The 19,598-nt window shown below is 37.4% G+C and overlaps 1 protein-coding gene across 1 annotated transcript in view; it reads right to left on the bottom strand.

Annotated features, from left to right (window-relative positions):
* The window catches only part of gpr158b (G protein-coupled receptor 158b), a 191,198-nt gene that overhangs the window by 117,026 nt on the left and 54,574 nt on the right, over positions 1 to 19,598 (bottom strand). The window contains exon 2 of the mRNA XM_056473748.1: positions 15,280 to 15,385. Coding sequence (XP_056329723.1) covers positions 15,280 to 15,385 — 106 coding nt within the window. The remainder of the gene's footprint in view (positions 1 to 15,279; positions 15,386 to 19,598) is intronic.

The raw sequence follows: 19,598 nt of genomic DNA, 5'->3' as shown, positions 1-19,598 counted from the left end.
TGGCCCTGGTGCTTTCCTTCTCTTCTGTTTACTGAAGATCTGATGCACATTATCCTCACTGATCTAAAGAGCAGGGGGGAGAGGAAGATGGCTGGAGGTGTTGATGGCTGTGTAGGGCGATGGTCCGGGCTGTGTTGATGTGGTATTGATGGCCGTGTAGGGAGATGGTCCGGGCTGTGTTGATGTGGTGTTGATGGCTGTGTAGGGAGACGGTCCGGGCTGTGTTGATGTGGTGTTGATGGCTGTGTAGGGAGATGGTCCAGGCGGGTGTGAGGTGTCTGGTCAGAGGTGTCCAATCTACAGTAGAACATATTCAGCTCGTTTGCAATATGTTTATTGCTGTCGATACTGGGGGACGGTGTCTTGTAATTAGTGAAATCTTTTAAGCCTCTCCACACTGATGCAGGGTCGTTAGCTGAAAACTGGTTTTGCAGCTTTTTGGCATAGCTTTTCTTAGCCACACCAATCTCCTTTGTCAATGTGTTCCTGGCCTGACTGTACAGGATCCTGTCACCACTCCTGTAAGCCTCCTCTTTGGCCTGACGAAGCTGTCTGAGTTTTGGTGTGAACCAAGGTTTATCATTGTTAAATAACAAGTAGGTCCTGGTAGGGATGCATAACTCCTCACAGAAACTGATGTATGATGTTACAGTCTCTGTGAGCTCGTCCAGATCTGTGGCTGCAGCTTCAAAAACATTCCAGTCAGTGCATTCAAAACAGGCTTGTAAGACCTGCTCTGTGTCGTTGGTCCATCTCTTGACAGTCCTTAATACTGGCTTAGTAGTTTTAAGTTTTTGCCTGTAATAAGGTGGTATAAGATGAACCAGGCAGTGATCGGAGAGTCCTAAAGCTGCTCTAATGCTTTTTGTTTAATGCGCTGTCCGGAATGGCTTCGTTTAGCCAGGTTTCCGTGAAACACAGGACAGCAGAGTTGTTAAAGTTCTTGTTTTTGCATGTGAGCAGAAGTAGTTCGTCCATTTTGTTAGGAAGAGAGCGGAGATTCGCCAGGTGGATGCTGGGCAGCGCCGTTCTGAAGCCGCGCTGTCTTAGCCTGACGAGCGCGCCGGCTCGCTTCCCACGCTTGCGCGTCTTGTACCATTTCCACAATGCGGCTGCTCCGCCGACCACATTGTTCCGCAAAACGCCACAAAAATCTAAATCCAGTTCTTGATTAGTTGGTGTGCACTGCCGAATGTCCAGCAGCTCGTCCCTGGTGTAACTGATCGTTTTTGATAAACATAAAACAGGACAGACTAACAAAAACAGTGCAACCACTGGAGAGCCCCACACCGCAGCAGCCATCCGCGGCGCCATCTTCATGAGGTCAAAAAATATTATTATTATTAAAAAATATATAACTAAAAATATATTATTATTAAAGTAGTTTTTTTCATTTCCCAATTAAAATACAAATTTAATTTAATTTCTTAATAAATAGCCTCATTATTTATTAATTTATATAATATATATCTGATATTAGAATATGTGATAGCTTTTGAAAGTGATTTTATGTTTTATAATAGAATTATGTAATGTTCTCAATAATATTTGTAAAGGAAACATAAGATATATGCCATTTACATATATTTAAATTAATATAGAAAATTAGTGCATGTTTTTACCAAAACTAATATTGGATTTTTTTTTAATGTGTGTGCGTGTTATACAATAAAATTTGCACAAAGAAATTATGGAGTTCTTCTCTAAAGAAGTAGTTACGCCACCCTGTTTAGAGCATCATTATCGGAGTTTTACGTTATAACTAAGGTGGTTCAAATGATGGATCAGTGACAGAGAAACAACGGGTTTTAGGAGACACTCGTCACTACATGATTCTTTTCCCAAACGATGCATCATGCTATGATAGTTCATCTGTGAGTTATGTCATTGTTTGGGAAACGCACCCCTGGCTGTCATAATATTTAAATTAAATATGCAAAATACAATTTGTAAAATAATATTTTATGACTTTTAGCCTGGGTTGATTATATGAGAGAACTGCTGTAGATTTGTTTTCCAAAAAAGTTATTCTAATTTTATTCTGATTGCATTTTTTTTTTAATTGTATGAGTTATTTTTTTTTCCATGTGGTTTTCATGTTTATTTTATGTATGTGTTCATTTTATGTGGTTTATGGGTTTTCAGCTCCTACACTCTCAAAACCATTCTGCATAAATCCACAAATTTTTACAAAATTCTGTGCAGAAATAGCAAAATAAGTCCGTAGATTCTGTCTGGCCCTGGCTCTGGTTTTTGTACAGGAGCATTTTCACAAATATGAGTAAGAGTACAGTGTCAGTACAGTACTTATTGACATCCTTAGTTTTGTTTTTATCATAGATCCCTCCCTATGCAGCTGCCAGCAGTCTGTTGTTTCTGTTTAGCAGATAAAGATTTACTTGTCTGCCCAAGAAAAAAAATCTGACAAATATTCTGTTGTTGGATGTACCAACGAGCACGGGTCTCCATAGACTCCCGATATCTGAGCCACTGAGAACATTGTGATTGAATTTCCAGAAGAACAAAGCAAATGTGCAAAGTAATGTTGGTAAAGTGTATATGCACACACTATTTTTTATTCCAGACTTCTTGACAAACGAGGGTCAGATTCAGAAGAATGGACCAATACTAATGCTTGTTCTCTATATTCATATCCAGAATAAGTGTCACTTCATATTTTGTAAATGTTTCCAGATTTCCTTTCTGAATGTAATTGGTAAAGTGCCATATGGCAAATTATTGTGAGGTTACCACAATCTCTTACTTTATTGACAGAGACCAGAGCTGTTGTTAGTTTTATCCTGAAAATGCTCACTTCATAAACACATTTATTATGAACAGTTTAGTCAGGTGATAGACTTTTTACGTAATTTGACTAACAGTAAATACAGTTAAACCAATTAAATTTACATGATTAATCAATTAAAATGCTTGAATTGAACATGTTAGTGTGTAATTTATTTTACTTTTGTACCATTATTTATGTTTTTGTACTTTGTTTACTTTCTTATATACACTGTAAACCCTTGCTGTAGATTGTGCCGTAAATAACTTTAAAATACACTGTAAAAAATGCAGTCCTAGTTCGAAGTCCTAAATTGTACAAATATTCTGAAATTATGACTTGATGTATTTTAATAATGTTACCTTTTTATGGCCAAAACAAGACATATTTACTCAGTCAGTTTTTGTACCTAAAAAGTTGCATATTGGTACCATAAAGGTACAAATTAGTACTTAAAATATTGACAAGATACATTACTTTACTATTTAGGTCTTAATATGTTTATTTAGTTACATTATAGTCTCTTTTAGAACAAATATTTACCTCAAAAAGATACAACCCCAGTGACTGCATTTTAAGTGTATCAAAAAGAAAGCATCCAATATTACACTCATTTTGGTAAAAAGTGGAATCAATGCATTCCTTCTTTAAAGCATATTAAAAACCCTGGCGAAACATGTCAACAATATTAAAACACGAAAGTCGACCTATACATGTTATTATGTTCAAATTATATTTACATGAAAGGAATTTTGGATATAAGAAAACGGTGTACCAAAAAAAGAAAAAGTATTTTTTTCCTCTGGTGCTTATGAAAGATTTTCATTTTTGGCCAACTATATTAAATCTTCAGTTTTAGAGTCTATTACTAATGAGCCATGAGACTTATGCAACACATCCACTGATTATATTCAGAAACAACAGCTTCCTGCTGACAGCCAATAAGATTCACTGTAGCACAACATTACCATTACAACTAATGGAGCAGAAGAAATGCCACAGCAGTGGAAAAGACTTACAACCCTTGGGAAACTAAAAAGGAAAATGCTGCCTGCGTGTGACGGGGCTCTGATTATATGGTCCCTTGGACATTTTCTGTCTCAAGTCTCCAGAGCTCTTTTCTCTAGCTGTAACAGAGTCGAACATCAACTCAATTAAAACACTCAGGTTAATCCACCTCAGGAAAGTCATTGTGGGACATTCAGTCCATACGATTCGGTGATGCACTCCTTCAAACGTCAAGCCTCGAGCTGATGCTGCTCATCTTGAATGAAGGGACAGGTTCAAGAGGCAAGGTCTTGCTGTCTTAGGAAAACACAAGGCTATAAATAGATTCTCAAACACACACACACACACATTGCTTTTTGTCTATTTCTCAGATAGCAGCACACAAGAATTTCTTCTCTGATTAACGCAAGAAGCTCTCTCAAATATGGTTTTGCTTCAGCTGCGGTGTTTGGGAGCAAATGTGCTTGTGAAGGCTGCGTGCTTTTCCTCCGGTTTTCCCATGAGTGGAACCACACAGACATGTAACATGGTCAATAATTTAGTAAGCCCACTGAATTCCATTATACTGCATTTATAATGGATCACAGCTTACTGGGAATTTCTCTTTTACACAAGACAACAACTGGGCTTTGCAAACCCAGTCCAGCCTCCACAATATCCCATCGCATTTTATAGATGACCGAAGGATTTATCCTCAAGAAGGAGACATTGCTTTTTAGTTTTGATTTTAATGAGCTTAATGTAGGCTTCTCAAATGCACTTCAAATGTGACATGACATCTTAAAAAACATGACATCCCACAAGGGGCATCATAGCTGTTAAAGAGACCTGCTTTAGAGCATGTTTGAATAACATGCTGCAAATTTTATAGGTCCCACATGATGAGCCTCCAGTGGGACAATCCACAAATCACCAAACAGGCTACCTGCAAATCTTTAACAAAACAGGTTCAGCATTGGACTTAACATCATAACAACTAGAGTACATACCAGAGTATGTAAAAAATAAGCTCATAATACCCCATAAATATTATTATAACTCTTTGAAAACGCCCCTTTTAGGCTTTGATCCAAATTGTGCAGTTTTGGTAACTGCCGCTTTAAATTCAAATGAGATTGCAAATGCTTATGGCTGTATCCAAAATCACTGACTTTCCGACTACGTAGTATGCAAAAATAGTATGCGATCTGAGTAGTATGTCTGAATTCATATTCGTAAAACAGTAGGCAAGATGTACCCAAATGACCAACTACTTCTGGCGAGATTATGAAGTGCACATCCAATGAACAATACGTTATGATGTCACGTGAGAAAATTCATGAATGGGAGTAAATGCAACTGGCGTGGGTAGATCACATGATAATGACAAAAGGCTGATGTAGTACGTCCTAATTACATTCATACTACTTACATTCATACTATATAGAATGTACTTTTCTAACGGTCGTGTAGTATGAAGTACAAATACCTACTTGAGTAGTAGGCTATTTCGGACGCAGATTTGCTGACATTGGCTGCATCTGAAATTGCCCACTTCTCAGTAGGTACTGCATTTGAATTTAAATTTACTAGTCGAACATTAGAAAATAACATTCTATATAGTATGAATATGAGTAGTATGAATAGAACTCGGACGTACTACATGCTCCATTTTGTCATTGTCACATGACCTACCCATGTCAGTTGCATCACTTCACCCCATTCATGAATTTTCTCATGGTGCATCATGGGATAGTGTAGCGATCATCGAATGCACACTTCAGAATCTCGCAAGAAGTAGCAGAACATTTGAGTACATATTATTTTTCAAATTCTATGAATTCTGATGTACTACTTGGCATGCATTCTGATTTTAGCATACTGTATAGTATGGAAATATGCGATTTCAGACGCAGCCATTATTTTTGGCAGGTATGGCATGAAAACTCTAAAGGCTGGTTTATACTTCTGCATCTAGTGACGCTGTGACCGACAGTGCATGCCTTGAGCGTAGAAGTGCATTTATACTTCTGTGTGTTGTTTATTGTGCTCTGCAATTACACTTCCAAAATGCTACCTGGCAGTAGGTTTTTATGTTCCTTTGTATCGTTTCTTCGCTGGTGTTTGTTTTTTCTGATTGCTACCTTAATGTACAGGTAGCTAAAACTTGCTCATACAGAGGCGGGAACTGGTGTGCAACAACTTTAATCATGAGGTAAACACGAAACATCTGGAGCTCCTTCACGGGACTTGACATTTGTAAATACTCGCTCTGCTCTCAGCAAATTTTTTGATCTGTGCATAAGCATCAGTGTCAGCCACTGGTGCAGAAGTATAAATCAGCCTTAATGGCGGACGGTTGCTTCTCATTTAGGGCTGTCTACACTAATGAGGTAGAGATTGTTACTAATGGGTGGGATATTCCTCCTCATATACAAAAGGAGCATATCAATCAATGTGTTTCTGCAGACTGTTTTTATGAAGTGTGATCATAAAAAATAATATTGATCAATTTTATATACTTTTTTTACTAACCAATACGAGTACAAGTATTTTAATTTGTGTACTCACCAAGAAAGAGTGCCGATACGATAATTCATATATTTGGTTTCAATGAAAGTGCAATTCATTTGTTTGTTTTTATGCCTGTAGCAATGATGAACACAGAAATCTTTAACAGAAGGCTGTTCCAAGCCAAAAATATACACACATTGTTCATTCTTTTATTTTCTCTTCGGCTTAGTCCCTTTATTAATCCAGGGTCGCCACAGCGGAATGAACCGGCAACTTATCCAGCATATGTTTTACGCAGCGGATGCCCTTCCAGCTGCAACCCATCTCTGGGAAACATCCATACAGACTCATTCACACTCATATACGGACAATTTAGCTTACCCAATTCACCTGTACCAAATGTCTTTGGACTGTGTGGGAAACCGGAGCACCCGGAGGAAACCCACACGAACGCAGGGAGAACATGCAAACTCCACACAGAAATCTTCTTGCTGTGAGGCGACAGCACTACCTACTGCGCCACTGCGTCACATGGTTGATAACCCTGCAAATCCATAGACCTTATCTATTAACATTTAAGCATGGACATTTAAAGGATAAGTTATCCTTGCACTGACATGCGTCCATGACTTCACACATTACACAAAGTGTGTGCAGTGTACGTTACCTTATGGAGTCACTCTCCTGACATTGCATATTGGGGATGCATAAAACCCTGTTATGCGCGATTCTTTCATATTCACGAGCCCTGCTGTTAATCCGTGGGTCAGGTCATCAAAAAGTAGGCTACTTGTGCTTAACTATGGGTGGGTCGCGGGTAGATAAGATTAACAGCCATAAATACGCATACTCTCATTTTAAAAATCATGCGACCATCATCTCACAATGTTTCTGAGTTTCTCTTCCAACCGAGTTCATTCTTTCGAGGTAATCTGGAAGTGCTGCGAATAGGGAATTGAAACTGAAACTGACAGACGCAATGGATAATTTTTCAGGGCTCTAGATGAACTTTTTGCACTGGTTTTGCACTGAACAAAAGTTTTGCATTGTATACAATTTTATGTATATATTTATGTATATATATATATATATATATATATATAGTGACGGTCGTAAGGTTCTGTTAACTAGTGTCCACTAGATGGAGGTGTTCCATGATCTGGTATTCTTCTGGAGTGTCGAACAGGTGCGGTGTTTTGCCGTGATTGCATTTGGACCAGGTGCGGAGTGTTACCTCTGATGTGCGTTTGATTAAAGACCAAGAGAACAGGACTGCGGGTGTTCATCCTTCCCTCTTCAGCCTTTGGAGTTTTTTTGTGTTCTTTTCTTTATATTTATGTATAATTTCACTTAATTTTTGATTAAATATAATTAAGTTGATTTGAATTTCTGGTTTGGATATTTATTTGGTTTTGTTGCTACTTCCTTGAGCCAGGAGGTTGTAACAAATGGGGGCTCGGCCGAGATGACACTGAGAGAGGCTTAGTGTTGTTTTTCGTGCATTGAGAAGTGTTTTTGAACTGAAGAGGAAAGGATGTTCCTGCAAGAGACTAGAGGTGAGTGAATGATTTCATTATAATGCCAATGAAGTGTTTAAGGCAGATTTGACCGTCAAAGCCACGTGAACTCCCGTGTTAGGTTGTAGAGCGCCTAACACTGTTTGTTGTTTTAGTTTGTTATTTTGGTTTGTTGTTTTTGGTGCGTCGGACGCGGGTAGGTGGATTAGCCGCTAAGCTGCATGTGGGCGTACTGAAGACTAGGGTTGAGTTATTTATTAGTAAAATACGGGAAGGCGTTAATTTTTTGGCATTGTAATGAAATTTGTGCCACTCTAGTCTTACTTTTTTGGTCTTATGCCGGTCCATGTGCGATTGGGGTAAGTTTTCTTTGTTATTTGGATTTGTTAAAATTTGTTTCGTTAAAATGAATCAGTTAGAGCAATTTATTGTTGCCCCCACATTGGAGAAATTTGATTCTCTTACAAAAGAGCAATTGTTTAAAGTAGGCGAACATTTTGATTTTGAGGTAGCTGCGCCTAAGAGCATAAAACTAAAATTGCTTCGTGAGATTGTAAAAGAGAAATTAGTGGAACGAATGATATTAAGTGAGGATATGCATTCCAAAGTTTCTGTAGAATGTACATCAACGCCGCTTGCTACAACAAGTTTACAGAGCGGGTTATCTTTTGAACAACAATTAGAAATCTTAAATATACAGAGTAAAGAACGTGAACTGGATAGGCAGATCGAGTTAGAAAAATTAAAGCTTAAAGAACGAGAACAAGAACGTGAATTTGAAAAGTTTAAGTATGAAAAAAAGATTCAGGAGGTTAAATTAGCTCAGGAAGCTGAGAGATTAAAACTGTTGTCTGAGGGAAATATAAATCTGTCGACTAAAGATGTAAATATTACAAATATGACCCGGTTGTTGCCCAAGTTCGACGAGAAAAATATAGAGGTTTTCTTTTCTCTGTTTGAGAACGTCGCAGATGTTCAGGGTTGGAACGATGCAGAACGCACGCTCTTATTGCAAAGTGTGTTTGTGGGTAAAGCCCAAGACGCATTTATTTCGCTGTCATCTGCAGACAGAAAGGATTATAAAATTGTGAAAGATGCGGTATTAAAAATTTATGAGCTTGTTCCTGAAGTGTATCGTCAGCGTTTTAAAGGATGGAAAAAGGGAGAGCGACAAACTCACATGGAAGTTGCGAGAGCTTTTATGTCACTTCAATCGCTGGTGTGTTTCTTTAGACATTGAGTCTTTTGAAGATCTTTGTGACTTAATAGTTTTGGAGCAGTTTAAAAATATCGTTCCTGAACGAATAGCGACGTATATAAATGAGCGAAAGGTAAAAACCGCTGCAGAGGCTGCAATCTTGGCGGTTGAATTTGTGTTAATACATAAAAATTCAGGTAATTATCAGAGAGATCGTACTTACGAAAATGCGGGTAGATCTGTGTCGTCGCGGGGTGAGTACACCAGAAAGATCGATCCAAATTCCACGTGTAGATATTGCCTAGAAAAGGGTCACTGGAAGAATGAATGTCCGGTGTTGAAGGGAAAACACAAGCCAAATTTGAAAGCTGTCGGGCTTGCGTCCACTTGTGTTTCAGGTCACACAGCGTTGTCTGTGGAAATTCCTGACCGCAGTTACGATCATTTAAAATCTTCGCCAGATTATGGTCCGTTTATTACTTCAGGGTTTGTTTCGTTGAATAAAAGTTCTGTTAAAGTGCCAGTTAAAATCTTACGTGACACAGGATCTTCTGAGAGTTTTATTTTGGAGTCAAAATTGCAGTTTTCTCCTGAGTCTTGTACAGGGAATAGTGTTCTGATCCAGGGGATTGGATTAGAAATATTCACTGTTCCTTTGCATAAGATTCAGTTGGATTCTGAATGAGTTCAGGGAGAGGTTGAAATTGCGTTACGACCATCATTACCTGTGGAGGGTGTTGATTTAATTTTAGGGAATAATCTAGCTGGTGATCGGGTGTGGCGCGGTGTTGTTCCGCCGGTCGTTAAAACCACTCCTAGTTTGTCTTTAGAGACCGATCAGGATGCCCATGATTTTCCTGATGTTTTCGTTTCCTGCGCTGTGACCCGTGCAATGAGTGTTAAAGCGAAAGTTGACCAGAATGACGAGTTGGAAAAGCGTTCATTTGATCCGTTAGCTAACTTGCCTTTTCTTCCTCCTTTTTCACGCGAAGATTTAATATCAGCTCAGGAAAAAGATTCTGATTTAGCAATCTTATTTAAGGCTGTACAGCCAAACGATGACTTTGAGAGTGCTGCTGCTGGTTATTTTATTAGAGATGGCGTTTTGATTCGTAAATGGACATCTTGCAACGATCATGCGGTGGGTGAACCCATATTTCAAGCTGTCGTTCCCGAAGTGTTTCGTGACCTAGTGCTTAAAACAGCTCATGGTGGTGTAGCCGGACATCAAGGGGTTAAGAAAACGTACCACAGTATAATGCGCTATTTCTTTTGGCCTCGACTAAAAAGAGATGTGGCGAAATATATTAAGACTTGCCATACATGCCAATTGGTAGGTAAACCTAATGAGGTGTTAGCGCCAGCACCGCTGTATCCTATTCCTGCTGTGAGCAATCCTTTTGAGTATTTAACTGTGGATTGCGTTGGTGGATTGCGTTGCGTTAGTCCATCTAAATCAGGTTCTGTGTATCTCCTAACGGTGATGTGTCAGGCGACGCGTTATCCTGCCGCTTATCCTCTGAGAAAAATCACGACTAAAGCAGTTGTGAAAGCTTTGGCTCAGTTTATTTCAGTTTTTGGAATTCCGAAAGTAATTCAAACTGACAGAGGCACTAACTTCATGTCTCGAGTGTTTGCTCAAGTGTTAAAACAGCTGCGTGTGAAACATCATATTAGTAGTGCATACCATCCGGAGAGCCAAGGAGCTCTCGAACGTTTCCATCAAACGTTAAAACAACTATTAAGAGCCTATTGTAATGAGCTAAATAAAGATTGGGAAGAGGGACTCCCATGGTTATTGTTAGCAGCGCGCGAGGTTGTGCAAGAGAGTTTGGGATTTAGCCCTAATGACCTCGTGTTTGGGCATAGGATTAAACGCACTTTATCACTGTTAACGAATGACCTTCTTGAAAGAGAACCACCTCTAAATCTTTTAGAATATGTAAATGGGTTTCGTCGAAGGTTATATAAAGTCGGTAAATTAGCTCGTGAAAATCTGGAAAAAGCGCAGGTTAGAATGAAATCTTGGTATGATCGCCGGTCTGAGCACCGTGAGTTTGTTCCCGGTGATCAAGTTTTGGTTCTGCTTCCTGTTACAGGATCATCTTTTTTAGCGAGATTTACTGGACCTTATTGCGTTGTAAAGCGTGTGTCAGACCAAAATTACGTAGTTTCGACCCCAGATAGGAGGAAATCCACTCAACTTTGTCACGTAAACCTTTTAAAGCCGTACTTTTGTCGCACACGTGAGAGCACTGTCCTTGGTGCTGAAATTAAACCTGTCACTCTGGTTACCGAGGTGAGTAAATCCCAGTTCGAGAGAAAGTGCAGGTTATTGAGACGTTTCCAGTTCCAACGACAAAAAAAGAATTAATGAGATTTCTCGGCATGATTGGGTATTATCGGGGTTTTTGTGCTAACTTTTCATCTGTAGTTGCTCCACTTACTGATTTGTTAAACTAAAAATAAATTCGAATGGTCATCGAGTTGTCAGATCGCATTTCAGAATGCAAAGCTCCTTTTAAGCACGGCCCCTGTGTTAACCGCACCTCGTTGGGATCGACCATTTCTTCTTTATGTTGATGCAAGTCAGGTAGGTGCTGGAGCTGTATTAATGCAGAAGGATGACAGTGGATTTGACCGTCCTGTAAGTTTCTTTTCAAAGAAATTTAATTCTTATCAGCTCAATTATTCTGTAATTGAAAAAGAAACACTGGCTTTGGTTTGGGCATTACAGCACTTTGACATGTATATTGGCGGTGGTTCCATTCCCGTTAAAGTCTTTTCAGATCACAATCCGCTCACGTTCTTGAAATCCTTGCGAAGTCCCAACCAACGACTTATCCGCTGGGCATTGTTGTTACAACCTTACAGCCTAGACATTCGGCACCTTCGAAGGCGAGATAATGTTATGGCGGATGCGTTATCTCGTTCACCAACTGACGAATGAAACAATACTTTTGTGTGACTTTTTCTTTTGTTTAGTGCTTTTCAAGGTGCCTGAATAGTACTGAATTAAAGTTGGGTAAGAGATGAGATGTGGGGGGGTAAGTTGTATTTATTATTATTATCCTTGTTATGCTTTGTGTATTTGGTTTTGTTTATTGCAGAGTCCTTTTGGGGCCTCTGTTTTAAGAGGGGGGGTGTGACGTCGTAAGGTTCTGTTAACTAGTGTCCACTAGATGGAGGTGTTCCATGATCTGGTATTCTTCTGGAGTGTCGAACAGGTGCGGTGTTTTGCCGTGATTGCATTTGGACCAGGTGCGGAGTGTTACCTCTGATGTGCGTTTGGATAAAGACAAAGAGAACAGGACTGTGGGTGTTCATCCTTCCCTCTTCAGCCTTTGAAGTTTTTTTAAGTTCTTTTCTTTATATTCATGTATCCTTTCACTTATTTTTTGATTAAATATAATTAAGTTGATTTGAATTTCTGGTTTGGATATTTATTTGGTTTTGTTGCTACTTCTTTGAGCCAGGAGGTTGTAACTATATATATATATATATATATATATATATATATATATATATATATATATATATATATATATATATATATATATATATATATATATATATATATATATATATATATATATATATATAGATATATATATATATATATATATATATATATAGATAAACAAGGCTGGAACTTGAAAATGCATTACAAAAACATCATGTGGTAGTGCACTTGTTTGATAAAAATCTTTGATTGTAACATTCAACATGCAATAAAGTGCACAATCTTTTGTATTTACAAATAAAAATAAATATTATACTCGGCCTATACCTGAATCAAAAAAGCACTAAATAATTGACATATTATAAATTCACTAATTAAACTGAATAACTATATATTACACTAAATAACTAAATTAGGTTATATAATCTTAATTTTTTATTAGAACAAAAGTGACTTAGCAATGCCGTGCCACTAACAAGCCAACTGCAGAGATACAAAGCAACCATCAGATTTTAAACATCACAAGTTTTACGTTTGTAAACTCTCTAAATGCCAAATGTTGTAAAAAATTAGGAAGTTTTTTAGTAATATTTCATATGTTTATTCAGTTTTTATATTAATTACAGTATTTGATATAAGTAATTGTTATTAACTAATATGCAAATGCTTGTGTGATTTATTTACAATACAATATTAAAATACAGTACAAAATTTTATGTGCTTTTAGTAGATATATTTTATGAGCTACTTGCTTTGTTTGGATTTAATTGGATTTAAGTGGATCTAATTGGATTTGCATACTAAAACTTAAATAAAAGTTAAAAAGTTATAAATTTTTTTCATGTTTAAAGTTTAGATTTACTATAATCCCAAAATCATTCTGCATAAATCTTCAGCTTTTTTACAAAATTTACAAAAATATTCACTAATTTTGTCTGGCACTATATGTATATACTGTAGGTCTACCATTTTGCAGCAGCATGTTACAAGTGAGCATTCCTTTTAAAGGCAATGTTCTTGTGAACAGCACAAATGTTTATGCCGTGAAAACTTCAAGATGTGTTTGTGTATTTTTCACACCGTTTCAAGTAGTTCAGCACTTGTGCAAAGACATAATGCATAAACCCACGCTGTGGTGTGATTTAGTGTACAAGAGAGCCTTCCAGAAACATCCAAGCCGGCGCAAACTCTCCTTGGCACTCAGACAGAGCAGCCCGGACGGTTTAATTATCTCTCCCAGAGCAACTTCTAGCAAAGCTTTACTACAGACTCCAGTCAAGGATGTGATAAATCCCCCATTTAATTCATCTAAAATACAAACAAAGATAATGAACTAATCTGGAGGGAAAGAGAAGCTTCACGGCGAAAAAGAAATGAACCATGAAAGCAATCCCACTTGTGCAAACTAAAATATCACTGCATTCCGTCCAATTAATTGGAAAGGAGAATTGATGCAGATAAAAACTCTAAACATGCAGTTGGGTTCTAATAAGTTAAAAACAATTCTGAGAAAAAACAATATGCAAAGCTGTGAGGGACAAAACGCTCAAACATATTATAAAATTTCTCTTTCAGAATATACATATAAGGAGGCGCACACACACACACACAAATTAATATAGGTCTTTTTAATTTTTTCCATTAAGAGCTAGATTTAATTTCTAGTAGAATTTTAACAGTTAAAAGAACAGATTTTATAATTACCTCTATAATTAAGTGTATTTGTGTTGTAATTTGTCAAATATGTAACCGTTTTTTTTATTTAACCGAGTGCTTTAAACTGTTATCAATAACCTGTTATCCACAAACTGAAGTATACAATATTAAAAAAGAGAACGTATTAAATGTCAAAATCATTACTTATAATTGCTTTTAATAATTGTATTGACTATTAGACTAATGTTAATTAACAGAATGCTTTTGAAAACATTTTTGTCTGGGGAAACTGAATATGTGTTGAATATATGGTCACATTTTACAATAAGGTTAACAAGAACTAATAATGAACATTACTTGTACAGCACTTATTAATCATAGCTTAACATTTACTACTGCATTATTAACATCCAAATTCATGCTTGTTAAGATTAATGTTGCTCAATCTGTATATGCATCAAGTGTGGCTGGGTGAAAAAATCCTCTCCAATATTTAGAATTTGGACTGCAATAGCTAATTCAACTACTCGGTGTCAATTCTTCATACAGCATATTTAACAGTAAAGTTGCGGTCACACTGCACTTTCTCCCAATAGACTTCCATTCATACGCATGCGAATGCATCAGACTGAAAAGCAAGCTCGTGCGACAAGTTTTGCAGTTCGCTGCTTTGGAAAGTTCAGTGAGCTCTGACCTGCGAAATCGCATCACATGATTGCGTTAGACCAATCGAAGATCAAAACATGACCTCTCTTGACAGGAATTTAATACATGGACCAATTGTTCGCTTTTTTAATGTCTAATTATCTTGTGGGCTGCACAGTGGCATAGTGGGTAGCACGTTCGCCTCACAGCAAGAAGGTCGCTGGTTTGAGCCTCGGCTGGGTGAGTTGGTGTTTCTGTGTGGAGTTTGCATGTTTCCCAGTGATGAGTTGCAGCTGGAAGGGCATCTGCTGCGTAAAACCATATGCTGGCTAAGTTGGTGGTTCATTCCACTGTGGCGACCCCAGATTAATAAAGGGACTAAGCCGAAAAGAAAAATGAATGAATGAATAATTATCTTGTTTAATCTCTCCACTTTTCGCAACAGAATTTTACACGCACAAACTCTAGTGTGACCACAGCATAACTGTGTGTTACGGATGAGATGTACACTCACCTCCATAGATGTCAAGTTACAGCGGTGAGTTCCTGCAAACCAGCCACTGTTGGAGCACTGGTCGATGTCCACATCCTGGAGATTTACATCCACACGTACCACTCCTCTACAGCACAAGAGAGAGAGAGAGAGAAAGAGAGAGAGTTTAATTTTAATGAAAATAAGGGAAGTGTAGTTTGGTTCTCTTGATTTCTTCAGTCTGCAGCAATAAATAAATAGAATTTCCTGGTTCACAATTTTTTTTTTTTCAGAATTTAAAAAAGGGCTGAATAATATATTGTTTGAAGATTGATATAACAATGTATGTATCCGCAATAGTCTTGCGGGGGAAACAGAAGCACCTGAAGGAAACCCACGCAAACACAGGGAGAACATGCAAACTCCACACAAAAATGGCCCACTGACCCAGCCGGGGTTCGAACCAGTGACCTTCTTGCTGTGAGGCGATTCTACCATGCAGCCATATGTTTTTAAAGTTTCAGCTCAAAATACCCATCAGATTATTTTTATACCTTTTTAAATCTTGGAAATTTGAGCTGTTAAGACATTGTAGCTGTTTTGTTGCCTGTGCCTTTAATGCAAATGAGCTAGTTCTCCCCGCCTGCATGTTAAAGCTGTAGCTATCACGTAGATAAACAGCACAGTGACAGACAAGAATGAAGCAGATCTCCCTTACTACACTAAGAATTTTCCCAACTGTTTTTTGATATAATTGTTGTGGAGTTAATTCTAGCTTTTCTGCAAAGATGAGTCACACACTCATTATAAAGTTTGTGCACGCACACACACACACACACACATTTAGCTTTGTACTGTTTTTGCACGTCAAACGTGTAAGGCTACACATTAATATACATTGCTGTGTGGACATCCGTTATGTTAATGTACAAAATAAACCTGATTTAAGTCCACAAACCGGGATTGAAGCGTCTTATTTTATAACTGTATTGACACTTTGCGGCTGTGGTAATGAATTACATCGATTTCACTCAATTCATCACAAACATGCACTGTTTTAAAAAACATTTTAAACTTGTAAAACTCATTCTTTATCATATTTGGTGATGATTGATGATCACAGCGAACTAAACAGATCTTTTAATCCTAGTTGCTTTGTGTCCGTCCTGTCTGGTTAATCTGATTATACTACAGAGACATGATACTATTCATCTATCAATCAATTTGGTGGGTGGGGAAACTGCACTCCTCACGCTATGGTCTGCCTCTAAATGGGAGGGATTTGGATCCTATTTTAACATCAGGAATATTAAAAAAAGAGACTTAGGCTGTATTTACACTGCAGATCTTGATGGTCAATTCGAATTTTGTGACTGTATCCAATTTTTTTGCTGACTTGCTTACATCTTTTAAAAGTAACTGGTTACCAATTGTCTGTATTTACACACACGAGAAAGGCGCAATGAAAAAAACGCGGGTGCTGACTGACAGCTGATAAAAAAAGAGTGCTCTTTTCTCCATTCCTTTTTTTAATGTGTTCGCAGGGGTGAATTTTTTTTATTATTCTTTTTGACACGTTGTTTTACTTTAGTTTATGACAGAAACATTCTCGATTTGCCATCTTCTTTTAATCTAAGCATTTTAAACCAGTAGGCATCTTAATGTAATGTCCATGGTGTGATTTTTCCAGGTGACGTAGCCTATACCACAGTTTTATAATAGTTTATATTGGTTACCTGATGGATGTTGCATGCGCGCTCTCTCTCTCTCTCATTAACATTCTTAAATACCTGTGCTATATAACAATATAAAAGCTTTTTTAGTCCTTGTGTATGAGATTTAAGGTTTGGGACTCAGCTGAAGTCTGTTCCGAAATAAAAGCATCAGAGTTTATGTCATACTCCATGGTTTTAAATGATGCGCGACTCGCATTAGCAGGTGAAAATCGGATCTACCTGCTTACACTGCAGGCACGAGGGCATGGATCCGATTCATATTGGATAAATTTCCACATATGAACAAAGCCTGAATCTGATTTGAGTAAATCAGAATCCATGTGATTTTTTTCTTGCTAACACGCACATATCCGATCTGTGCCACATGAGAGAAAAAATCGGAATTGATTCACTTGAAGCATGCAGTGTAAATCAAGACTTATTGTCTTTATATCACCCCAATATAACTGTGGACACACTATACCTACACACAGTTCTGTCCAAACAGCTTACAAAAGTTGATTTTCATCATGGGTGCCCTTTAAGAATTGTGTTGTTTCAACTCATTTTAAATAAGTAGTTAGACTAAGCAGCACACAACATTTTTGAGTGCAACAATCACACTAGTATAGATTTTAATGAAACTAAACCTGCCAAATGTGAACACACCCTAAATGTCAGTTTTCTTTATGAAAAAGAAAAGCTAGCAAAGACAGAGACAATATTCTGTTGAATCAGAGCCACAGTGCTGTTGTCATGGCACCAAGCATTTGTCTTAATGTCAGTTCCCATAATAAATTATGGAAAAAAACAACACATGTGGCTTCAGTTCCATCTTTAGGGACTAAAGGGAACTCAATACCAATACAGAAATATTAATATCAATGTTGAAAGACTACACTGATGTTGTGTGCCATGACAAATTATAAATTACAAAGTCTAATGTATAGTTGAAGTCAGAATTATTAGCCTCCTGTTTATTTTTTTCCCTAATTTCTTTTTAACGGAGAGAAGATTTTTTCAACACATTTCTAAACATAATAATTTTATTAACTCATTTCTAATAACTGATTTATTTTATCTTTGCCATGATGACAGTAAATAATATTTTACTAGATATTTTTCAAGACACTTCTATACAGCTTAAAGTGACATTTAAAGGCTTAACTAGGTTAATTACGTCAACTAGGGGGGTTAGGGTAATTAGACAAGTTATTGTATAATGATGGTTTGTTCTGTAGACAGTCAAAAAAATATATAGCTTAAAAGAACTAATAATTTTGACCTTTAAATGTTTTTAAAAAAATTAAAAACTGCTTTTATTCTAGCCGAAATAAGAAAAAATATTATCATACATACTGTGAAAATTTCCTTGCTCTGTTAAACAACATTTGGGAAATATTTAAAAAAAAAAAATAAATAAATAAATAAATAAAAATAAAAAATAAAAATCGAAGGGGGGCTGACAGTTCTGACTTCAACTGTATGTTCGGTAAAAAAATTATTTTATGTGTATTCATATTTACTATTATTATAATTATATGACAATTTCCCGAGAATGAACGATGCAGCATAAAGGTCCACAATGAAGGAATCGAAACAGTTCAAAACGTTATTTTCCTTGGTTCCAAGATTGACCGAAATGGGGACATGAAGCCTGAAATCGAGATGGTTAACCCTTGGAATGGTGATCATGATTGCCAACTGGAAAAGTAAAGATGTCATCACTGCAACTAAAGCAAAGCTAGTCAACAAGATCATCTTCCCCATAGCAACCTAAGGCTGTGAGACCTGGACGATCAAGAAGACAGACAGAAGAAATATCGACACCTTCGAATTGTGGTGCTGTGGAAGAGACTGTTGCGCATCTTGTAGCCAGCGAGAATCACCAAAAAAGAAGTCCTAGGGTGCATCAAGCCAAAGACCTCACTGGAAGCCAAAATTACCAAACAGGAATTATCCTATTTTGGCCATGTCATGCATAGCAATTCACTTAAGAATGCAGTCTTGCTTGGAATGGTCAGTGGAAGTAGGAGGAAAAGCCACCCAAGAACTCATTGGCTTGATACTGTCAAATCTGATACCAATATGAGCATGTGCGAACTCAAAGAAGCGGTGATTAATAGAACTGTTTGGAAGGAAATTATCCAATTGAATGGATAATTGATTGATAATTGACCCTTCGCTAAGCCACACCCGAAAACCGCCACACACCAATCGTGGCTTAGCAACAGTAGCTACGCGCGGGAGGTCTGTGAAGCTTTCGAGCGAGGGAAACAAGCCAAAGCATTGTGCATATGAATTGTGCAAATCTGATACCCGGTATCCTAAAAGTTTGGACGGGGTGGTGGAGTTTTTTCTTCCTTTCAAAACCTAAAACCCAAGGGGAGAAATGCCAGCGTGGATCAAGCTGTGTGAGGGGCCATAAAAGCAGTACAAATTAGTACAATCAATATTTCCATCTGTTTCAAGCTATGAATATTTGGATTAAATATCAACAGAACAAAACAGAGATGATCACAAACTGAGCATATGCATAGCAAAATCCTCAGAGTAAAATTACTCAATTCAGAGAATATTTGGTCCCTCTCTAAACTGAGTAAAATGTACTCAACAGCAGAGTTAAAGTTAATGAGACAATGATGG

Source organism: Danio aesculapii, chromosome 2 (genome assembly GCF_903798145.1).
Source record: "Danio aesculapii chromosome 2, fDanAes4.1, whole genome shotgun sequence".
Lineage (NCBI taxonomy): Eukaryota > Metazoa > Chordata > Actinopteri > Cypriniformes > Danionidae > Danio > Danio aesculapii.
Note: the sequence above shows the minus strand (reverse complement) of the source record. Positions and strands in the feature narration are given on the sequence as shown.